The 23,727-nt window shown below is 44.7% G+C and overlaps 1 protein-coding gene across 4 annotated transcripts in view; it reads left to right on the forward strand.

Annotated features, from left to right (window-relative positions):
- Positions 1-23,727, forward strand: part of MIB2 (MIB E3 ubiquitin protein ligase 2) — a 112,294-nt gene that overhangs the window by 58,066 nt on the left and 30,501 nt on the right. For 2 of the 4 annotated variants that reach the window (XM_077837617.1, XM_077837618.1), the window contains exons 4-6: positions 12,219-12,325; positions 21,085-21,279; positions 22,562-22,704. In XM_077837617.1, coding sequence (XP_077693743.1) covers positions 12,219-12,325; positions 21,085-21,279; positions 22,562-22,704 — 445 coding nt within the window. The remainder of the gene's footprint in view (positions 1-12,218; positions 12,326-21,084; positions 21,280-22,561; positions 22,705-23,727) is intronic. The other 2 variants (XM_077837619.1, XM_077837620.1) reach the window with 2 other exon arrangements.

The raw sequence follows: 23,727 nt of genomic DNA on the forward strand, positions 1-23,727 counted from the left end.
GGATGAGTAACAAAATATGTCACTTGGCATTCTCCCCAGGGCCTCTGCATCATTCCCAGCACAGTAATCTGCCATTTAAAAAAGGGCTTCTGATGAACATCTTTGTGGGGGGGGCCTGTAGAACATTCAAAAACACTTCCAGTCTAGCATTTTTAATTTACAAATAAATAAATAAACAAACACATAAATGTATATATTTATATATATTTGGAGACACAATGGCAGGTGTGTTTTCTGAACCAGAAAACCAGTTCAGATAAAATAATCTTCCAAGTAGTTGCCTGTTTTCAGAACTAAACTATCTGAGTCAACCGTTTTTAAAGTTTTGAAATATTCCGATATGTCTCCTCTTTCCTTTCCTTTCCTGCCTGTCTGAGTTATTGCATCTAAGGCTGTAAATACCCTGGTAGAGACATCACATAGAGATCTGATATTGGCACTTGGTAATGTCCCTGGGCCTTCTAGAAATTGAACTTAATTTTCATTCAGTGGACAGTGTGGTTTTTGAGGGTTTTTTTTTCCAAGTCACTGGTTGAATGTAAAATGATTTTTCCACTAACAATCAATAACTGTTCCCTGTCTGCGAGAGACATTTTATTTGATGGAAGCTAAAAGGCATAAATTACACTCGTAAAGCTGTTAGCCAAGTGCTGCAACATTTTGCAGGAGCTGATGTTTATTTAGCCAGGGCAGTCCACAGACACGTTTCCTTTCGTTTTCATATATGAACATATTTATTATGAGGTGATAAAATCCCTGAACTCTGGGTAAATTCAGATCCGCGCAGGGCTCTATGAATGAGTCAGGAATGGGGATCCCATCCCCAACCCTGCATGCTGCTAGGGACCTGCTGGAGCAAGGGAAAGGGAATCTCTTCAGATGTTAAGCTTCTTGATGAAGAAGCTAAAGTCCAACAGATAAAGTCCAACAGATAAGTCACTTTTCAGGCAGTGCAGCCACGTTGAAGGGAAGGCACGTTAGGGATTGTTGGCAAACCAGTGGTGTATGGCTATTGTATTGCTGTTTCATGCTATAAAATTGATCGTGTTGATAATCTTTAAAGTCTCCCTCTGGCTGAAACTTGGCAGCTCTGAATGAAGTGTGTTTATCAAAGTCCTGGCGATTGCGATGAATCAGCCAAGCTGAAGCTATCTAGTCTCTTGCTGCATGATTTCATGATTAAATTATTGAGGTTAATGGATGTTATGCAGCCCTCATTTAGAAAAAAAGAAATGGAAGCCATCTAGGTCTCTGTAGCCTTAAACAAGGTTGTGTGGTTGTGAGTAATATTATGTACATAGAGATGTACTAAAAAATCCAGAAGTCTGATGCCATTCATGCTTGATTTCCATGTTATTTCTTTATCGTATGGAGAGTGCTATCAACGTATGCCTGGGAGTTACCTTGAGAGTATCATTACTTTTTTCAAGGGGGTGTTGTCTGGTATATTTTTAGCATGAACTGGGTATTCCAGGAGACAAAAGGTCAATAGCTGTACCTGGAGCCAGATCTTTTGCAACCTTCTTTCATTTAGCCCTATTGCATCTTAATTTTGACTACAGTAACCCTACCTCCTTCCTGTTCCATTCAATTTTTCTTGGTTTATACCATTGGAATTGGGTTGAACCTGTGAGGTTTTTATATAGCTATATCTTGGTTGCTGGCATGGGGCAAAATCTTCATCCTCATTTTCTCTTGTGACCTAATTTTACCTTTTGACATTATGATCTGCCGAGAGAGAGAAAAAAATAAAATGTATTTTGGGTTTTAATACATGTGTGACTGCATTTGGTATCTGTTTCTCATCTGCTGAATTTTTCTTTTTTTCTAAAATAAGCCAAGAGTTTTCTTCCTGCTTCCTGATTTAATGTGACAGTCACTTTCAAAATTCCTCAATTATAGAAAGGAGGAGCTTACACAAAGGGTAATGGAAATTAAAAACCAAAATTTCCCTTTCTGAAAGTCTGACTTTTGCTTTTCTGACGCAAGCCTTAGCAAAGAGGAGTTCAGAGCTTTCAGCCCCAATAACTGCTGTCAGTGCGAATCCTCCGATATAACTTAGTATTGTTGTATGTTGTGACATTTTCTGAGACATCTGTTCCATAGATTCTGCACTAAGACAACATCCGAGGCACTGGAGAAGCCGTTAGCAGGTGTTTGAATTTCTCTTTCCTAGGAATAACAGCATGAAAATAAGCTATGGAAAATTAAGGCATGAATAAGCTCTTGACAGTGAGATCTGTTAGGCAGAGGAATATTTTTGCCAAGGGAGATGGCAGCCAAAGCCCTAGGAAGCCTTAATGTAGGGAGCAGTCTTTCATTGGCATGCACCGGGCTAGACTAAATGACCTAAGGCACTATAATGTGATTGTTTCCTATGTGAGCAATTAAGTGTAAAAGCTGCATCTGCTCAGAGCTGCTGTGGGGCCCTCTGTGAAAGGGGGGACTGCCAGGCTCCTTCTACAACCTAATTGTAGGGCTTTGCATATAATCTCCATATATTTTCTTGTATCTTTTGTTTCACGTTGTCTCTTTTGTCCCTTCCCTTGTGCTGCAGTGCCCAGGGCCATGGTACTGTGGCAGCCTCTTTCTCAGCATTCCCTTGTCTTTCATATTCCGTATCTAAAATCTTTGTCTTCCTTTAGTGGATTTGTGTGTCAGCCAGGCTGTTGTTTTGATGCTCAAGTAGTTTCTGAGCTCAAGCTAATTCCATTTTGGCCCCAAACAGTCCAGCGCTTCAGGAATAGTTTTATTTTCATTTACGATGCTCGAAATATTATAGAGCACCCTTGACAAGACAGGGCAGCATCTTTGACATTTCAGGTTTGCATATGTACACTCAGGCCCCCCCCACTCAGCTTATGTTTTCTTCTACCTGTGACTGCAGCTCCCAGAAACAATCTGTTGGAACAGATTTCAAATCATGTGACCTTTTCTGGGTGACATTGTCTCGGCAATCCTGCTCAGAGTCTGATGCACAGCAGTTCCCATCACTAATTACGTCTCCAGCCACTAATGATTCAGAACTATTGAGTACTAGCAAGAGTCAGGCAAAAGGGCTGCATTTAATAACTGACGTGTGGGATTTGGATGGCTCAGGAGATCGGTAATTGGATATAGATCCTGTTGCATCTAGGTCGCTGGTTTGCATCCTAGTCAGTTGGGTAGTGAAGGGTGTCTGGGTGGCCTGAGTGAAATGAGTTACTCCCAGTTCAGTTTCCAGTGAACTAACGTCCACGTCGCAGAGCCCACCGCCTTGTATATAACCATATAATTACTCTCCTGTTGGTAGTCTGATCAGAGAAAACAAGCCTTGACTGCAATGGGATCAGGATTTCACCCTCTGTGTTGAGTGTTTGTATTGGGATATGACTATTGAAAAGGCAACAGAACAACACCCCCCCCCCCCCTCCCCGGACCCAGTGTTGGAAGAAATCTAACAAAGGCTTCTTGAGTAAACAGGCCATGATTTTTACTTTCTCCAGCCCCCAAGGAGAGGCTACATACTCCTAACCAAATATTTCTCACCTTATTCATTGAGCTTCCTCCATTGCTGTTAAAAATACAGTCCCTTGTAAATCTAAATACAGCCAAAGAAATGACATTTGTGTGGACAAGTTTTTAGCCATTTGCTGTTTTTGGTGATGTCAGTTGCATTTACGTGTGCATGTATTAAACTCACTCCTTCCAGGAAATTCCCCTTTGGTTCATTAAAATACCTGTGTCATCTGCAGGTAGAGGAAGAGTGGAATTTATAAATTCTTTGGTTCAGGCCAATGCAGACACTGAAAGAAGATACTAGGTGAGATTGGCAGGTCCAAAGTTTAATGCACGTTTTTAGAAATTCTCTGCAGGTTTTTACTTAGCACACATTTAGTACAGCATTGGCACATGGGCACATATATTTTGTGGTTGCCATTTAGGGGCCTCAGTTAGAAAACTTGCCCTAGGGTGGCTTCATGAACTTTTTGTAACCTCTAAAACCAAAGCATCTGCCCTTGTCTGGGTATGGGGAGGAGGCATGTATGCTGCATCTCCGTAAGGAAGTGGCGGATTAACTCACTGAAATTCTTGGTAGGATCGTCCCCAAAATAGGTTTGCGTGAGTCCTGATCCCTTAGTCACCAGTGTCATCCATCTAAGCCTTGTATTTGGCCGGAGAGCAGCTGTCTGTGCTGCTTACACCTGTTAGAATTTCTTTTATCCCCAGCTGGGAGTGGCCCAATTTAATGCTTTCCTGTGAGAGTAAAGTGAATCCAGAACTGGTTGTGTAGTTGTCTGCTGATATCCAGATCACTCAGAGCTTTACCTAAAGGATTCTTGTTCTTCAGGGTCTTTTTTCCACACTGACTTGTTTGTCAGAAGCAAATTTTATCACCTTTTAGATCATTAAGTAGCCTCAGAGGAAGTATGGTCTTGCATTTGAGGTGTTGTAGTGACTCAAGATCTGGGTACGGTTCCCAACTGCAACGGAGACCGCATGGTCTAGCGGATGGGGTGTTACTGGGAGCCCAGGTGTTGGTTCTGTCCCGATCTGCTGTGGCCACACCTCGACTGTGGCACTTACCTCCTCTGGGCCTCTGGTGGTTGTTTTGTAGTTTACAGGCTCTTTGCGGCAGGTCCATCTGTCACTAGGCGTATGTACAGAGCCGGAGCAATGGACCCTCAGTTGAGGTCTCCGGTTGCCACTGTAATGCAACAGCACCTGTCTGAGCCTGGGTGAATCATAATAGTCTTGTGCCTCAGTTCCCCATCTGTAAAGTGCACAGTGTTACTTCCCTAGCTTTCAGGGGTGTTCAGGGTAAATCTGTTAATGTCAGTGTGGCACACGGATGGGGAGAGCCGTAATAATTCCTAGACAGAAGATGAGCTTAGTCTGAGTACCCTCAGCACTTCGGTTCCCAGCATATTGGTTGCAGAAGAATAGCTTCGTTTATGTACAGTGATATGCTCCTAATGCTGTCGGGGGGACCTTATAGAAATCTAATACTGCTGGAATTTCCAGGGCAGAAATGGGCCCAGCTGCAAATGGCTGTCTTAATTAAAATTGTTATTAAAGGCAATATTGAAATGATTAAATTTATCCCCAGGGTATTTTTGCAATACGCTCGTAACCTTGCTTGCTGTCCGGTATTTGGAGCAAAGCACCTCAAATTAGATTACAAATCAAGATGTATTGGTTCAGGACATCTGGCCCCTGCATCGTTGTTCTATATGGCTGGTCAGCAGCCTGCTCTAAAGGCAGCGTAGTTGCAGGCAAGGTCACCCCTTATGTGAGGCCAGGAGAACGGGGCGGTTAGAGTGGGTGACCTCCAAAAGTTTGAACAGAACTAAATCTTCATCCTCTTCTCCAAAAGGGAAGTGTCGGTATTATTAGTATTACGGTAGCAGATCCTAGCTGAGATTGCGGCCCTGTTGTGCTAGGCCCTGTGCAAGTATACAGTAAGAAATAGGCCCTGCCCCAAGAGCTCACAGCCTACCTAGGGGGTGGAGAAAAAGGAAGGTGTATTACTCCTGAGATAGGGATGGAGTGACTTGCCCAAGGTCACCCAGGAAGTCTGTGGCAGAGCTGGGAATTGAGTCCCAGTCCAGTGCCTTCTCACCAAAATCATCCATCCCTCTCACTCTCTGCCTTATGTGGGTGTGGGTAAGCGGATAAGTGATTGTGCAAAATATTGATCCCAGAATGGAAGGGGGAAATTGAACCTCTAGATCTTCGGGGCCAAGATTCGGGGTCTGACTGTTTTCCATGTGCTGAGTACTTGGACTTCAGTGGGAGTTGAAGATGCTCAGCACCTTACCAGACTGACCCCTCTGTGGGGGATGAGTACTGGAGGAGACTGTGATAAATCGAACTTTTAATGTCCATATTTCAAATATTGATTTGTAAGAGTGACCCATTCCTGCAAAGGGATACAATGATTGGGGTGTCTGTCAGCTTCATACGTCAGTCACTTCTTGATGCCTGTGCCTCCCTCCCAGTGCTTTGTCTTCAATGCTAAAAATGTACATTTTTTACCTCAGGGTAGCTAACGTGCATAAGCTTATCCTGAGGTTAAAAAGCCACTGAAGGCAAGACATGCTAGTTTTAGCATGCGATAAACAGCTTTATACCCCCTCCAGGGAGTGACTTTGGCGAGTTCACATCATAGTAAAACTAAAATGCCAGGTTTTCAGAGTTATTTTTACCTCAGGATAGGTTAGTTACTCTGAGGTAAAAAATGCACCTTTTTTGTCAGGAAAGACAAGGTCAGCGTCTCCTGTATGGGAATTAGCTGTGCAACCGGTTTCCTCATGCTGCCTATCGGCCCCACTCTCATCTCGCCTCCTTTGGGCTTCAAACAAGCCCATTTGAGTCCTAAATGTAAGTGAAAAAGCAAAAAGCTGTTCTCCTCCGTTCCTCCTGAGAGACAGGGTCACTTTCCTTTCACTGTTCTCTGCTGTTTGCTGGGAGGGTGAGGTCTTTTTGTTCTGCCCATTAATCATCACTAAAATTCATGAGCGACATGCTGGGCATTGTGTTGTCAATCGCAGGGAGAGGACCTGACTCGGTCCTACAGAGCTTTGTAAAGAAAGGGCAGCAGAGGGTGAAACTGAACCATACTGGATCTTTGGCTGGGGCATAATGTCTCCAGAAGCGATGTTGGCAAGCTCTGGGCTGCCCTGACCTGTTAATGTTCTGATAGACTTTGCAGTCCCCTTTTCCTTAGAGCATCTTGGTAACTGACCTGAAGATAAAAGTTCAAGCAGGAAATTCACACACTGTCAAAACTAGTTCATTTATACAGAGAAGGAGTAGCTGTGTAATTTATGTGCAATGCCACATCAGTCAATCTTCTTATCTTTTCTCGAATAGGTCACTTGAAATCTAACATTTGGTGACTTTCCGTTTGCTCATGTTGGGAGTGTTTGTTATAAAATAAACATTCTGCTGTCTGTGTTCTCCATGAATAAATATTAATGTCCTTTCCTTTCACATTGTTTTCAATCACTTTGAATGGGAACATATGAACGTGCATATTGCCAGATGGCTTCAGATCCAGGCCAGCTAGTCCAGTGTCCTATCTCTGACAGTGGCCAACTGCAAAGGCTTCAGAGGAAGGTGCAAGAAACCCTGCAGTGGACAGATATGAAATAATCTGCCCCCCAGGTAGTCCTCCTTTTAATCTTTAGTAGTTAGATTGTGTTAAACCCTGAAGCATGGGATTTTGTATCCTTTCCAAAATTCTGAGTATCTTGTTATCCATATAAATGTCAAAACCTTTTCTGAATGTTGCTAAGTTATTGGTCTTAATGATATCCTGTGGCAAGGAGTTCCACAGTCTCGTGTTTGGTGTGAAAAAGTATTTCCGTTTACATCAGTTTTCAATTTACCACCTTTTTAAATTTTGTTGAATGTCCTATTGTTTTTGTTTTAGAGACAGAAGTTCCTGGTCTACCCTGTCTAAACCATACATTACTCTTATCATGTCCTCTCATTTATCTCCTTTCTAAGATAAACAGTCTCAATCTCTTTTCATGGGAGGTGTTCCAGGTCCTTAATAATTCTCATTTTCCTTCTCAGAACCCCTTCTAATTCTGCAATACCCTTTTTGAGATGGGGTGACCAGAACTGCGCACAGTAGATGAGGCTGCTTTATAGAATAGCATTATGCTATATGTATAGATTATGGACACACGTTTTTAAAGATTAGGTTTCCCAACGTTTAACTCCTAAATCTGTATTTAGGCACCTAAATAAAAGTGGCCTCATTTTCAAGGGTGTTGAATACCTGTAGCTCCTTGAAGTCAGCGAAAGATCAAAGTTGCTGAGCAAATGTGTCTTTCACTGTATTCAAGGAGCTACAGGTGTTCAGCACCTTTGAAAATCTGGCCACTTTTATTTAGGTGTCTAAATCTGGATTTAGGAGCTTAACTTTGGGAAACCCAGCTTTGAAAATATTGCCCCATAATCTTTTGTAACCTGAACTTTGACCTTCAGTTTAAAAAAAAAAAAAAAAGTAGGAAGGAAGGAAAGGATCTGACTAATAGTTCATAAGATGGAGTTCACCACACTACAATTGCAGAAAAGTTATGAGTGCCATGAAAGCTTAATTTAGGATTTTTGATTTCACTGCTCGTTTTGATTGTCAAGCCTCAAAAGTTATAAATCTAGATCCTCAGCTGGCCTAAATGGTCATAGCTCTATGAGTGGAGCTATGACAATGTGAAACAGCTGAGGATCCAGCCCATCTACTGGAGAACCACTTTATATGTCTCCTTATTTTCTCAGTCCTATCTTAGTTCTTGCTTAAATGACAAAAAATTAAAATGGTTTTAAAGTTATTTAATTAAATAGGTGGATTTAGGAGTTGAGCTGAGGGGTTTTTTTATGTGCCTGTGATACAGCAAGCTTGTAATTCTGCTCTGAAAGAGACTTCCTTCAAAACTCATTCAGTTTACAAGCTCCAGAACTATTGTTCTTGTCTAGATCTGACCCATATGGTTTGTAGGATGCAAGAGTTAGGAGACCACATTTTTCTGAACAAAAAGACAATCAATTTTTCACCATTCCCCCCACACACACCCCCAGCTTTAGATCCTGCATCACAAAGTTGAAGAAAAAAAAATCTGCTCGGTTGAGGTCTGAATTCAGTCAAGTAAATAGTGGCCTTGTGACTGATTAGTTAACTGGAGAAATTGAGAGCAATTCATCAAGGGGAGAGGAGGGTTAAACGTTTGTTTCAAGACTGAAGCAGCTGAGGATCCTACCTCCCATAGTCCAACTGTTTGACTTAAATGATCATTTTAAAGTTTCTCCATGGTTCCCAATACAATTCTGTGTTTCCTTTTTTTGAAGACCCACCTCCTACCAGGAAAGGAGGTTTTGTTTTTGTTTTTGCTTGACCCTCAAATGGTTGCTTAAGAGAAGTAACTCTAACTTCGGGAAACCCTAAGTTGCATAAATAGAGCAAAGGGAGAAATTAAAGAAACCCGTAAAGAGAGACAGCATAATACATCTTTCTTTCCTTATGGTTGTTCTCCACTTGCTCGTTGTGTCTCCAAATGGTTTGAGCAGTGTGTCTCTGCTGTCTCCTTGCAAATTGCACTTTGGAGTCAAATGAATCTTTAATTGCTAGCACTGAGATCAGCACAGTGATAGTTTAGGATGTGTGAGAGACCATATTTAATTTAAAAATAGACTTGAGCAGGCAAAATGTGACGGTGGGATTTGTATTTGTACATAAGACTAACTGAAGACAGTCTCGGGTCTTAAAAACCAAACCTGCTGAGTTTGTCAGCTCTTCTTTTCCTCTTTGTTGGTTAACAGCCTACAAATCCCATTGGAAATGACAGTAGCACATTCAATAGTTACAGATGCAAAATCCCTGTTATAATGTGATCAAACTTCAAGGGAAATCATAGTGAGAAACTCCACGCATGGAGTGAGCTATCTTGCTGTTGGAACAAAACCGTCATCTTGCCTGGATCTAGCTTTCAAGAAGAAAGGACAATTTACTGTTCATTTCTGTATTACAGTAATAGCCAGAATCTGAATTCAGAACCCCATTGTGCGAAGTGATGTACAGACAGACAATCCCTGCACTGAAGAGTTTAGTCTAAATAAACAAGACAGACAAAGGGTGGGAGAAGGAAATCTGCTCCTCCTCCCAATTTCACAAATGGGGAGAGTGACACGGGGGTGAAGTGACTTGCCCAAGTCACACATAGAGTCTGTAGCAGAGCCCAGGTCTCCCACGTTGCAGCCGAGTGTCAGAACCATAACCCACTCTGTCCTCCCTCATTCTCGTTTTAAAGCTACAGATGTTGTGTAATAAACACAACTTTTATCAAATACTCTGTGTGCATGACTGATTATAAGGTGCTTCAATGAGAGTAGAAAAGCATTCCACATAATACAGTAGAACAACAGCGCAATGCTACGTTGCATTTTAGCCATGTAGTGCACAGATAAACACTAGCTTTGAGGGCAAATATTAGGTGTATCTTTCAAGGCATGGATATAATATGATGCGATAAAATGATCATTGCTTGGTGTTTCTAATTAGCTGAGCTGTGGGACGCTGCTTCCTGATTATGCTCTGTGATATGAAGCTGATAGCTGTCAGGTTTGCCGTGGCCTTGATGGTATAAAAAAATGTTTGTATCTTCCCTCCATCAAGTTACACTCTAGATAATGAAAAGCCCGCAATTAGCAGGATGTGTGTGCAAATATGTCCTTTTTATAAACACGTTAGGATGCTCAGCACATGATGGAAGATCCATCAGCAAGCTAAAGAAGACACAAGATTTAGGATTTCGGTGAGTTGATAAACACCATTTCCAAGAATCAGCGTAAGGAGTTTATCTTCCTGAGTCCCAGTCTCCTGACTCTAGGGGTATTAGAGGGGGAATAAATAAAGCATTCAGAGTTCAGTGCAGTTTCACTATTGTTTTCCTAACCTCCGAGCTGCACCCAGTCACTGTGCAGATATGGATTGCACTACTTTTGTACAAACCAAGAAAAAAGGACCGTTGTCCGTAGACTGAGTAGAACAAACCGATTCTTAAGAACTTGAGCTGCTGAGGATTTTTGTGGAATAGAAGTCTTCTGTAGAGGGAGCAGAGACCGAAGCAGCAAACTCTGGAAGGGCGGAGAAACGGCCTAAACGTTATGGGAATTGGAAGCTGTTTTAACAGGACATCAGAACCCATATTTACCATCATGTAGGTATCGCTTTTAAACCTGGGCTTTCTGTGTTTGACTTGCTGGATTTCTTGGAAAGCTGTGTTTAGCCATTTAATTTCTCAGTGGAGGGAGCAACTGAGTTGCTTTCTTGTTACTAGGTACTTTCTGGAGTTGTGCCCTGTATAGAAGGCTTTGGGAGCAGTGGGTGCCTGAGGGGCTACTCAAAGTTCTGTGCCCTTGTGTGATGGAGTGGTGGTGTCAGGTTTGTGGGAGGAGCAATTACATCACCCTCAACCCCCACCCCCTCTTCTCTTTCATTGATCTGTTTTGAAGGATTCTGCTCAGTGTTTGAGCACGGTAGTTTGGATTGCTGAGTTCTGGTGTTCCGCTTTTGAAACATGAGTAACCTCGCATGCATTGTACTGAGACTAATATACCCTCATAATATGGTGCAAGACCATTTAATAATGCTCTGAGCATTAGATCTTCCATAGCATTCTGTGAACAGTTAATCAATGAGATTACTTCGGGCCAGATTCTTCGTCTGTTTTACCATGAATAGCACCGTATTCTATAGGTAGTTTGTAGAGTCCTCCTAGAGTAAGGTATTACTAGACATGAGTTAAAAGTATCCAGGTCTGACCCATTAATAAGCTTGTTTCCGTGCTGTGATCTCAGGTTTGCAAATCTCATGAAATCATTTTTACCCAAACTTTCTAAAAACTCTGGTTTCCCCACACAGCAACCTCAAGAATACTGAGCATATTGAAAAAGGGGGACGCTACCTTTTTAGTCCTTGGTCCTGGATGTGCTGAGTGGTGTGTGAAACTGCATTAAAACTTTAGATCAACATGAATTCCCCTTTCTCAGTCATCAGAGGGTGTTCTGAAGTCCAGAGCTATGTGAAATAGACCATCTTGAGTGTCTGCTGTTGCCAGCCTCCCTGTCCTTTCCCTCAATGTCAATCCTCCACAACCCTTTCCTTCCTTGTCTTACTCCTCTTCTGTTAACTCATCCCCACCTTGTTCTATGTGCTCTTGGCTCTTATGCTGCAGTCTGATCAGTGTGGGCAGACCTGTGCACTAATATAGTCCGTCTGTCTGCCTATCATTCGTACTTCTGTTGTCCACTTTACCACAGTATGCACCCAGGAATCTGAATGTATTTATCTTCACAATACTCCTGTTATCCCCATTTAACAGATGGGAAACTGAGGCATGGAGAGGCTAAGTGACGTGCCCAAGATCACAGTCTATGGCAGAGTGTGGAATCAAACCCATCCTTCTGCAGTAATTTGAGCATTGCACAAGTCTAAGGGTCTTCCATAGAGATCAGCCTGCAGGATCAGGGCGTTTGCTTGTATGTTGTATCCTTTCACCCAGCCCTTTGTCAATTTTGCCTATTTAGATTGTAAGCTCTCCAGAGCAGGGTTTGTGCCTCACTGTGTGGTTGTACAGAACCCAGAGCATTGGGGCCCGAGTCTTAACTGAGTCCTACCCCAATGCCAATAATAATAAATGGGTCTATCTTCTCTGGCTTTTGTCTTTCAGAGTCACAGTGGGTCCACGACAGAACTTGCCTCGTATCACGTTAAAAGGCACTTTCCAGGGGGCCAAAGTTGTCCGTGGCCCAGACTGGGAGTGGGGTAATCAGGATGGTAAGGATTGTAGTTCCACTCCCCCTCCCCTCCCCTCCCCTACACACAACCCTCCTCCTTACAAAATCTTCTATAAAAACAGTAGATAGCAAGCTGCGAACCGCAAATGCACACTACAGCAGGGACCGTGCTGGAGCTATTCAGATGCTACTGGTTTTCTTTATTAATCGCTCTAATTTAGTATGTGTTTGCTTGTATTCATTCATTTCTGTGGCATCTCTCTCCTATCTGAGGCCTGGTCTACACTACAAACTTAGGTCAACCTTAAGTCGATCTAATAATGTATGTGTCTACTCTACCAAGTCCCTTTCACCCACCTAAGTGAGCCTGTAAAGTTGACTTCTGTACTCCACCTCTGTGAGAGGCGTAGCGCTTGATTCGACACCCACAGGTCGATCTGGGGATAGTGTAGATGCGGCGTTGTGTAATTCAAATGAACTGGCCTCCAGGAGGTGTCCCACAGTGCTCCGCTGTGACCGCTCTGGAGAGCACTTTCAACTGTGTTGCATGTCAGCCAGGTACACAGGAAACAGCTGCTCGCCTGTTAAAGCCCCGGGAACTTTTGAATTTTTATTTCCTGTTTGATCAGTGTGGAGACTGGAGAGCTCATCAGCACAGCTGATCTTGGAGACTCAAGGCCGCAAACGCTCTCCAGCATGGAGTATACAGGAGGTGCTGGATCTTACTGCTGTTTGGGGAGAAGAGTCTGTGCAGGCAGAGCCCCGATCCAGCAGAAGAAATGCTGACGTCTATGCCAAGATTGCACGGGGCATGTGGGAGAAGGGCTACACCAGGCACGTGCAGCAGTGCTGTGTGAAAATAAATGAGCTTCACCAAGCGTACCGGAAGACGAGGGAGGCGAACAGTCTTTCTGGTTCTGCCCCACAGACATGCTACTTTTATGAGGAGCTGCTTGCGATTCTCTGCTGCGACCCCACTGCTACCCCAAAACGCTCCGTGGATACCTCCCAGGAGCCCCGGTAGACCTCTAACAACACTGAGGAGGACATGGTTGAGGAGGAAGAGGCGAATGTGAGGCAGGCAAGCGGAGGATACGTTCCCCCCAACAGCCAAGAATGGCCTTTTTTAAACCCTGGAGCCCATCCCTTCACGGGACCAGTTGGTGGCGGAGCACAATGCTGGGGAAGGCACCTCTGGTGAGTGTACATTTCCAATCAAACTGTAGGGGTTACATGCTGCTATTTATTTTTAATCTGAACGAAAAAGTAGGTGTAGTGGGCATTGGTGGCCACTCCAGCTATGCAGAGGGTGCTCTCCGAAAAAGACTGTTTATGTGCATAGGGGTGGCCTGGAAATCCTCCATGGAGATCTCTAGGAAGCTTTCCTGGAGGTACTCTGCAATCCTTTGCAGAAGGTTTCTGGGAAGGGCTGCCTTATTTTGTCCTCCATGGTAGGACACTTCCCTGCGCCACTCCAGAATTAACTCTGCTGGCATCATTGCAACACACAGCATTGCAGCATAAGGACCAGGTCTGTACCCAGTCGCTTGCAGCATCAGCTCCCTTGCTACCTCTGTTACCCGCAGGAGAGTGATATCGCACAGCGTCACCTAGGGGAAACGGGAAGTTTTCAATGCTAGCCCTTAAACTGCAAACAATTCAACAAGTAATCACCCTCCCATTGGGTGAACTCTGGGTGTCCCAACCAGTTTTTCCCAAATGTGGGATAGTTGTGGTTGGAAGGGATAACCATGTATTGCAAGCAGCATTTGGAAAAAAGGGGCAGCAACTTCCTATTTGTCTCCCTTTCCCCCAACCTGGTGCGGCTTTTGTGTAAAAAAAACAAAAAAAAACCAAAACCAAAAACAAAAACTATTTGCGGGGCCTTTACACTGGTGCCTGTCCTCAAGCACCATCCAGGTTGCTAGGGGAAAGGGGGCTTTTCTCAAGTTCCAACCTGTGCTCCCAAGGGTGTCTTCACAAAAGCACAAGGCCTCTTGCCCATGCCTCGTGGCTGGAGCAGCAAACAGACTCTTGCAATAGCCAGCAGTTGTGATTACGTGGTGGCTTGCAGTGAAGTGTATTAAGTTATTCAGATGCTACTGGTTTTCTTTAATAGCTCTAATTTAGTACGTGTTTGCTTGTATTTTGTTTTATTATTTAAAAAAAAAAATTGACCTTGCACCAGAAACCATGTATGCACGGTCAGTGCTACCCTTGTTCTTCGCGTTCCTTGCAGCTGAAACCTTGTCCATTGGCACATCCTCCACATGGGGACAGAGACTTTCCCAGATTAGAAGGCAGAAAAAGAAGACGTGGGAGGACATGTTCAATGAGTTAATGCACGTCTCCGAGAGTGACAAGACGGAGCTTAGAGCATGGAGGATTACATGGTCTGAGAACCTGGACGTGGACAGGGAGGACAGGAGAGCATTCAGGGAACAAGAGCGTGCCACACAGGAAGAGATGCTGCAGATTATGAAGAAGCAGTCAGACATTTTGAGGCGTCTGAGGTTCAAGAAAGGCAGCTGGATGCTATAGTCCCTCTGCAGTCAGTGCTGAACCTGCTGCCATCATCGCCAAGTTCTACATCCTCCTTCCCCAAACGTCCTATGAGGTGGGGGAGGGGAGAATTTCAGTATCCCTTGCACTCAACACCAGGGGAGGGTATGAGGACCAGAAGGCGCCCATTCTTGCACCTTTGATTGTTGTTGCAGTTCATCTGTAAGCAAGCTTTCCTTGTTTCTCCCATTGCTTATTTTATCTTACTTTTCTTTGCTGTGTCTGTGTTTCTGAGCATAATAAATCTTTTAACATATTGAGAAGAAAAAGCTCTTTATTCATTCAACACATGGTGGTTGGTGGGGTTGGAGTTTACAGGGGAGAAAATGCAATGGAGGGGACAGCTTGGTAAGGAACAACACAGATAAGTGTCACATTGCTCTGCTCTGGCTCATTGCTGAAACTAGTTTTCAAAGCCTCACGGAGACGCACAGCCCCTCGATTTGCTCTTCTTATTGCCCTGGTGTCTGGCTGATCAAAATTGGCTGCCAGGCAATCTGCCTCAACCCTCTACCCTGGCAGAAACTTTTCTCCCTTTTTTATTTCACAGATATTATGAAGCACACAGAAGGTAGCAGTAACAATGCGGATATTGCTTTCACTGAGGTCTAATCTAGTAAGCCAACAATGCCAGTAACCTTTTAAACAACCAAAGGCACATTCCACCACCATTCTGCACTTGCTCAGCCTATGGTTGAACTGGTCCTTAGTGCTGTCCAGGCTGCTGGTGTACAGCTTCATGAGCCATGGGAGCAAGGGGTAGGCTGGGTCTCCCAGGATCACGATTGATCTTTCAACATCACCGATGGTTATTTTGAAGTCTGGAAAGAAAGTCCCTGCTTGCAGCTTTCTGAATAGACCTGTGTTCCTAAAGATGTACACATCATGCCCCTTTCCTGACCATCCCACGTTGATGTTGGGGAAACAGCCCCTGTGATCCACCAGCACTTGCAACACCATTGAGAAGTACCCCTTTCAGTTTATGTACTCTTTGGCAAGGTGGTCTGGTGCCAAGATAGGGCTATGCGTTCTGTCTATCGCCCCACCACAGTTAGGGAACTCCATTGCGGCAAAACCATCCACTATGTCCTACATGTTGCCCAGAGTCACTACCCTTCTTAGCAGAAGTCTGTTAATGACCCTGCAAACTTGGATCACAACAGATCCCACGGTAGGCTTACCCACTCCCAATTGATGCCCCACTGACCGGTAGCAGTCTGGTGTTGCAAGCTTCCACAGAGCTATCACCACTTGCTTCTCTATTGTCAGAGCAGCTCTCATTTTAGTATTGCTGTGCTTCAGGGCTGGGGAAAGTTCTTGGCACAGTTCTTGGAAAGGGGCCTTAAACATTAGCAAGTTCTGCATCCACTGCTCATCGTCTCATAGCCTTATAACAATGCGGTCTCACCAGTCAGTGCTTGTTTCCCGGGCCCGGAAAAGGTGCTCAACCGTCTCAAGATACGTGACTGTCACCAGCGACTGCGAATTGTTCCACTCTGTCTTCCAGCAAGGGTGTTTACGTGGCATCACTTTGTTCCATGCAGCGGCTCCTGTATCGGCTGTGTAAATACTGAAGGATAAGGCGTGATGACCTTTGTGGTCCCTTCTATCTCTATGGTTCTATGAATTTATACTCTTAATCCGCTGAGAGATAGGGAGATAATACTGTGCCCATTTTACAGAAGAGGAACGCTGTGGTACCCTGGCACAGTTATATCAAGCTGCAAATTTACGCAACACTTTACAGAATGTAAAGAGACACTCTGCCCCAAGGAGCTTACCGTCTCAGTGGAAGTTACCATTTCTCCCTGACAATAGTCAGGTTCTCTGTTGACAATGGTCAGTGGTGAATAGCTTCTGCCACCTTACTAAATTGTAACTGCAGAGTTGAAAACAGGAGAGTGAGGCAAGAGAACACGACTGTGCTGTCTCTGGTCCTGCCCTAAGTATAATCATGATCTCTTATGGGCCTGCTCTGAAGTCCGATGTCAATCCTTCCATTGATGTCCGTGGGGTTTCATCGGCGCACAATGTGCAGTAGTTAAAGAATCTTTCCTGCACATCCATGTTCCAAAGCCCAAGTATTTACAGCTTGTTTCCCCAGCATGAGTTAGCTGTAAAACTTCCTGGTTGAGAATAACTTTTTTTGGGTGGGGACCAGATCTGGGCCAGATTCTCAGTTGGTGTAACTCAGCATCACCTCATATGACTTGAATGGAGTTGCATACATTTATATCAGCTGAGCTTCTGGCCCTCAGGTTTTAGTTTCCTAGAACCACACCAATTATATATTTTGCTGTTCAGGGCAGGTTAAAAGTGTAAATAAAGGTAATAAATCCTGTAAACACTGTCAGAGGACACTAGTGAGCTGGGCTAACTAATCTCACAGCTCCATGTGTCTTATTAGGGCATTAGCAGCCAAGTGTGAAATTTTCTACTGTTTAACAATCTCACTTTTAATTTTGCTTTGTGGCTTCCATCCCGCCCCCTGCTGCCTGAAACCCTCTAAAGGAAATTAACATTGACTGCCACAGAATTTGCTGATTAACCAAATGCCCCTCTCATGCTGGACTGAGCTCCTCCAACCTGGTCTGGGCTCTGGCAGCTGTGTTGGCTCTTTGGCCCTTTTATTGATGATATTTCTTTCTACCTCAATCTGAGCCCAAATGTCCCTGAAATGAAATGTGGATAACTGCCACCTCCCTGCTTTATAGTGAAGGATCTGAAAACAGATGGAATAGGGGAAGGAAGGATGGTGACTTTTATCTAGATCCCTACTGACATGAAGAAATGCTGAATGCTGTTTGTCACTTGTAGCTGCATTCACACTGCTCAGGGTCCAGGGCACCTGCTGGGTTTTGTGTGTCTGTAAGTGCCAAGCACACCTGTGGTGCTGTATTCGTGAACAACAAACAGTACGATTGGGGAGCCCTCACCCCACCCCAGCTTGTTGACCCCACGGCGGAGGGGAGGCTTTTACCTTTACCAGCCTTTCGCTCTCCTGTTGATGGTTGTCTTGGTCCAACTGTGGAACTTGCATATTTTTGCTACCAGTCTCCCTGCCTTCACCTCTCCCACAACTATTTTAACAAGGCTTCATGCCCCACCATCCTCTTGGGCCCGTGTCTCTTCCCCTCTAAGCACAATAGAAGTTATGTGGGGAGGTTGAGTCTCTCTCTTGCTCTTCTTGTTCGCTCAATAACGAGCTCTAAGCTACCCCAATGGTGAAGCAAACGTTCCTGTTTCACTTGCCCAGCGAACAGCTGGCTTTTTATGTAAATCTTTAAAGCAGGAAGGATCCCACTGCCTGGGCAGAATTCTCCTTCACTGCCCCTTGGAGAGATTTCGTCTTCCCCTCCTCCTTTTTCTCTGTCCTTGCTCCTCAGAGAGCCGAATCCAGCATGCCCAGAAGGAGAGCACATTCATGCAGATCTCCTGGAAAGTGAACGCACTTAGCATGGACTCCTCACCTCCATGCTCGTCAATAGTGGTCTGCCACTGCCACGCTGTGAAGTCCTGTGTATTTCCTATGGGGCTGCTGCTGATCTAGAGTGGTCACCTTATTGACATTTGTTGTATTGCTGTGGGGCTAAGAGACTCTGAGTGAGCTCAAGGACTGTCCTTGTACCAAGGAGCCTAGTCTAACTAGGCCAGACAGACTGGGAGGGGAAGGAAAGTATTGCCTTCCCTATTGTACTGAGGCACGGAGACATGAGGGGACTTGCCCAAGTTCACACAGGGAGTCTGTGGCAGAGCTGGGCATTAACCCCCGAGTTTTAATCAAGTGCTGCGTCCACTTGTTCAATGAGGCCTTTATCCTTAGCCTGCCACTAGTGTGTTTAATTGCCTCTCGTGTGCGTCACTGGCAGCCCAGAATGCTATCCTCCTCCGCTGGGTTAGTGCAAACAGCAAACAGCTCTGCAAGGCGCTGGCCCTGCTCAGCAGAGGGGAATGTGGATTGGATGCCTTGTCCCTTCTGGGCTGACCTTTTGTACTGACTGGAAGAGTCTTTCGGCAGATGAAGATTGTGACTAGCTGCCTTCTAGCTAGGGGCCTTCTCGTAATCTTAAAGGCTCTTTCAGGCTTAACTGTGAAGGTTGCATCCTGCAGACACAGTCGGCAACCGATTATGAATTGCAACTACTGAATACGGACTGCCTGGCTGGTTATCCAGCTCACTGCCTAGGAACGGGTGTAGGTGTGAATCACATGCTGAGCTGTTTGTGTCTGCTATTCCTGGGGGAAGATTTTTCAGAGGCAATGTGGGGGAGTTGGGCAGTCCATTCCCATTGTAAGTTGGCAGGAACTGGGAGTCAAATTCTTATTTCTGTCTCGAAAATCTCCCTCTTAATCAGTGATGGAGTGGACTGGGAACGTCTCCTGGGCCAACTGGTCCTCTTTTACATTGCACAGTTGGCTCTTGTTATGGGTGTGTCATAAACGCAGAAGGCAGCACTGCTCATCTGAGGATTTCCGAGAGCCTTGCAAACAATCAGAGCCTCAGAATCGACCCTGTGAGTTAGGAAAGTGTTACTGCGCCCATTTTAGAACGTGGTAAACTAGGGCAGGAGATTTGCTCCAGGTCATACAGTGAGGCAGTGGCAGATCTGAGAACAGAACCCATGAGTCGACTCCTTATCCCTTGATAGCCCACACTGCCTTTGAGAGAGAATGTTTCCTGTAAGCAGAGCCACAACGCTCGCCTGATCTGGGGAAGCTTGTTCATACCCTTCAGTCTCCATACCTACAGGGGAGAGGACGGTGAAACAAAGCTTGTCATTGTTTGCTTATCTCACGAATGATAGAGAGCAAGAGAACTAGGTAGGAGTTGAGAGAACAGCCATGTTTCTGCCTGGCCACACTGTGTCGCCTTCGCACCATGCATTGTCTGTCTGGACAGTATTTCTACGGGCCAAGGGAAGTGGCTTTTTAAAGGATCCTCTTGCAGAGTGTGGCTTTTGCCCATCCATGCTTGCGAGCGGAAGGGTTGTCTAGCATTCATAGAGCCTTATGTAATGATTCTCTCTGAGCCAGCAGAGACTGGGGTCTGTAATAGCTCAGTTTCCCCAGTTAAAAGTAACTGTGCACTCATACAGTTCCCTTTGCAGCATGAAATGAGGTTGCAAAGCTCAAGATGGAAAAACATAAAGGGGCCAGAATAATTGCAAAGTCTCCTGATTTTTCCCTCTTCCTCTCCCCCAAGAAGGGATAGGTGGTTGGGGGGCTCTGTGCTGTATGCAGCCAGCATGCTGCCTGCCAGCAAAGCGCGCATTTGCATTGGTTTTGTGGAGTCAGCCTGTGGGCTCCCAGAAAGGGCCCTGCAGAAATCCGACCCAAACGCTCACCTGCAGAAATTTCACTGCCACAGTCTCTCCCTCCTTCCCCATGCCCATCTGGTGGCTTTGTGCCCACTGTTCTGTGGTATTACTTTATTGGAGAGCTGACAAGTGTATTCATTTGCTTTGGCCTCTCTCTCTCACATACGTATTTTATTTATTTAAACTTAAAATTCTACAGAGAACATACTTTTTATTTTTTTAAAGATGAGGATAAAAATCAAAACCCATGTCAGCTGGAATCATTTAAAAACATCCCCTGGTGCACTTTTTGCATAATTTAGAGGTCTTGGCCCCCATGTCCAGGCTAAATTCTAGTCTAGCTAATTACATTCTGCTAACATAAATCCCTCTACAGATTTGGAACTAAATACAAAACTCACTCTTTAGATGAGCTTTCATGCAATAGCCATCTTAGTCTCGTCACTTTATATAAATTTAAAAACCAACCCAATACTAACTTCCAGTCCATTCTTGCTAGGCTAGAACATGGTGATGGACATTTAAATGGTATTTCATCGTCCCTTCCTGACCTAAACTACTGAATAGGGAGAGATGTGGTCTGAATATGGGACTGGGAGTTAGAAATGTCTAATTATTGCTGTGAAATTGACTCCCTTTGTAGCCTTGAGTAGCTCATAGAAGCTCTTTTTTTGCCTGTTTCCTTATCCATAAAATAGAGATAATATTAGCTATTGCCCTTCACAGGGAATCAGTTAATTAACATCTCTGGAGGACCATAGACATGCTAAGCATTATTAGTCAGTGTTGCTCTGGTGTTACAAAGCTGTCTGTCATCCCATTTTCAGGCAATGAACACCTCAGTGGCAGGCCGATGTCTGTGTAGTAAGGCTCTGTGGGAGTGTAAGTTAGTTGGTTCTTATTTCTCTTTTTAAATCAGGTGGTGAAGGTAAAACCGGGAGAGTGGTGGATATTCGTGGCTGGGATGTGGAGACTGGCCGCAGCGTGGCCAGCGTCACGTGGTCTGACGGCACCACAAATGTTTACAGAGTTGGGCACAAGGGAAAGGTGGACCTGAAATGCATTGTGGAAGCATCTGGCGGCTTTTACTACAAAGAGCATCTCCCGAGACTAGGTACGTGGCATGTTGACTTTACAATACGGGACTGTCATAACACTTGGTCGTTGTCAGACATGCCTGAGCATCTATCACTAAAGCCCATCCTGATTTGGCAGAGAAGATTGAATAGCTAGATATATAAAGTTTCCATGTAATACATGCCATTTAAACAATAACCGGAGTCAAAAAACAGGTGTGTCAGGTAGCCTGGTCCTCCAGTGATATGAGAGTAGTTGGCTTTGGACATTTGGTTTGGATATCAAGTCCCATTGGTAGGAAAGGTACGTAGAGGCCAATTAGTTGGTTTTGTAAATGTAGGAAACTCTTTGGGGAGTGTCCATTAGCTGAGCAGAGAGTTCAGCCCAATGGGCATCTTGCTAATCCAAGGCTTCTCGTCCATTCAAGCTGTAACGAGGCGGCCAGTGCTCCTGTGTTCGGAGAGTCTGAGCTGTATACTCCTGCTGGACTGGCATGCTGCGGGGACTGTGGTTTGAGGGAGGTTTTGAGAATCCAGCACCCGAATACCTGCCCTACCTGGGAAGATAGGAATGTAGCTGTGGTAATTGGTGATGTCTAGTTCAACACTATGCCTCAGCCGATCTCAGCTTCTAAGGCTCTAGGGAAGTGAATGAGGGAATCAGCACAGAATCCTTTCTGAAGCCTCAAGGTTTTCCGTTAAGGCCCACTGAGGTATATTTAATCCAGGCGTTCAGGGCCCAATCCTGCTCCTCTTGAAGTCAATGGAAGGATTGCCACTGGCTTTGTTGGGGGTAGGATCAGGCCCACGCAGGCTGTGGTCCAAGCGTCAGGGAATGGAAGGGTTGGGCAGGAAGTACATCTGGGCAGAGAACACGAGTGAGACCCTCCATAAAGCAAGATCTGCACTTGCTTGTGGAGGGAGCTAGTCTTCAGCAGCGAGCAGGTATTTGCCAAAGAGTAGGTGGGGGAGATGTTAATTGGTGGAAGCAGATGTAAGAGTTTGGTGTCACCAGGGGGGCAGCTTTAAAATAGATTCCTTTGCATAAGGGACCAAAATGCCTTTGCAAGAGATGCCCCCTTCTTGACTTCTAGTATTATCCAGTTAGGGCCAAATCCGGCTCACAGAAGTAATCCCATAGACTGCTCTCCCACAGTGTGCGTATCCACGACTGCCTGAGGAAAGTGAGCAGGATTTTTGGCCTTAATGCTGTCCCATCTCCCATTTGGGGGATCGTTCATTGGTATGTTAGAAAGGAGCAACAAATACAGATGCTTTACTCTCTCTGTGTGTGTGGGGGGGTGTCTTTCTTCCGTTCAGGAAAGCCTGCTGAACTGCAGAGGAAAGAGAGCACAGAGAGGCATCCCTTCCAGCATGGGGACAAAGTGAAATGCCTGCTGGACATTGACATCTTACGAGAGATGCAAGAGGGGCATGGTGGCTGGAACCCTAAAATGGCTGAGGTACAGTTATTTCCGCTCACTGCTGCCCTTAGAAAAATTACTGGTTACTTTGGCTAAGAAATTTCCAGAAACTGTGTGTGTATAACCTATTACCTTCTGTTCTAAATACATAGCATAGTGCCCTCGTATTCTTTAGTGCCAGAACACTGGAGTCAGATTATTATTTCTAGGTGCATATAAATCTGTAGTGCAAGATATTTGCCATACCTAGTCTTGCAGATTCTAAGAGCTTGATCCAAAGCCTGGAAGTCCATGCAAAAACTCCTGTTGATTTTCAGTGAGCATTGGGTCAGGTCCTTGAGGGTTGGACTCCATTCCCTTCTTGGCTCTGCTGTAATGTGCATTAGTGCTAACAGCAGTTACATGCAGTCCCCTACATGAAGAAGTATCCCTATATGTGACTAAGATTTCCCTGTCCATATGTTCCTGCTGGCACTTAGCTGGTTCTTTAAATTTTGTTTTGAAGCAGCAACCCATCTGCTGTCATCTGTTGTGTTCTAAAGAAGTTCAGACAGTAGATCCAGTGCTATAGATGAAAAGTAAATGTAAACAAGGCCTGTTAGTGGAACAATTAGAGTAATTCAAGGGACCATTTCGCCATAGTGGAAGGAACAAAAAAGCTGCAGAAAAGAGCAAATGCTGTGGGAAGTGTTGTTGTCATTGCAGGAGAATGGGGCAGTCATTTAAAAAAAAAAAAAAAAAGCCTGATCTTGCAAACCCTTGACTCTTATTAGCAATTCCTTTCTCACCTGAGCAGACTGAAAATGACTGGGATTAACTGTGTAAAAACTATTCACATGAATCATGGGTTTACCGGACTGGATCACTGGCCAAAATTTTAAAACCTGCATGCTCAAAGCTACCCACCTGCATTGAACTATCATGTTCTTCAAAGGTGCGGAGTACCTGTATTTCCCTTTGACTTTAATGGGCTCTGGAGCTGGTGAGCACTGCTGAAAAAGTTCTGGGGGACTCATAATCTGGGACCCAAACGGCTACAACACTGCAGACGTTAAAGTCAAT

Source organism: Eretmochelys imbricata, chromosome 18 (genome assembly GCF_965152235.1).
Source record: "Eretmochelys imbricata isolate rEreImb1 chromosome 18, rEreImb1.hap1, whole genome shotgun sequence".
NCBI classification, from domain to species: domain Eukaryota; kingdom Metazoa; phylum Chordata; order Testudines; family Cheloniidae; genus Eretmochelys; species Eretmochelys imbricata.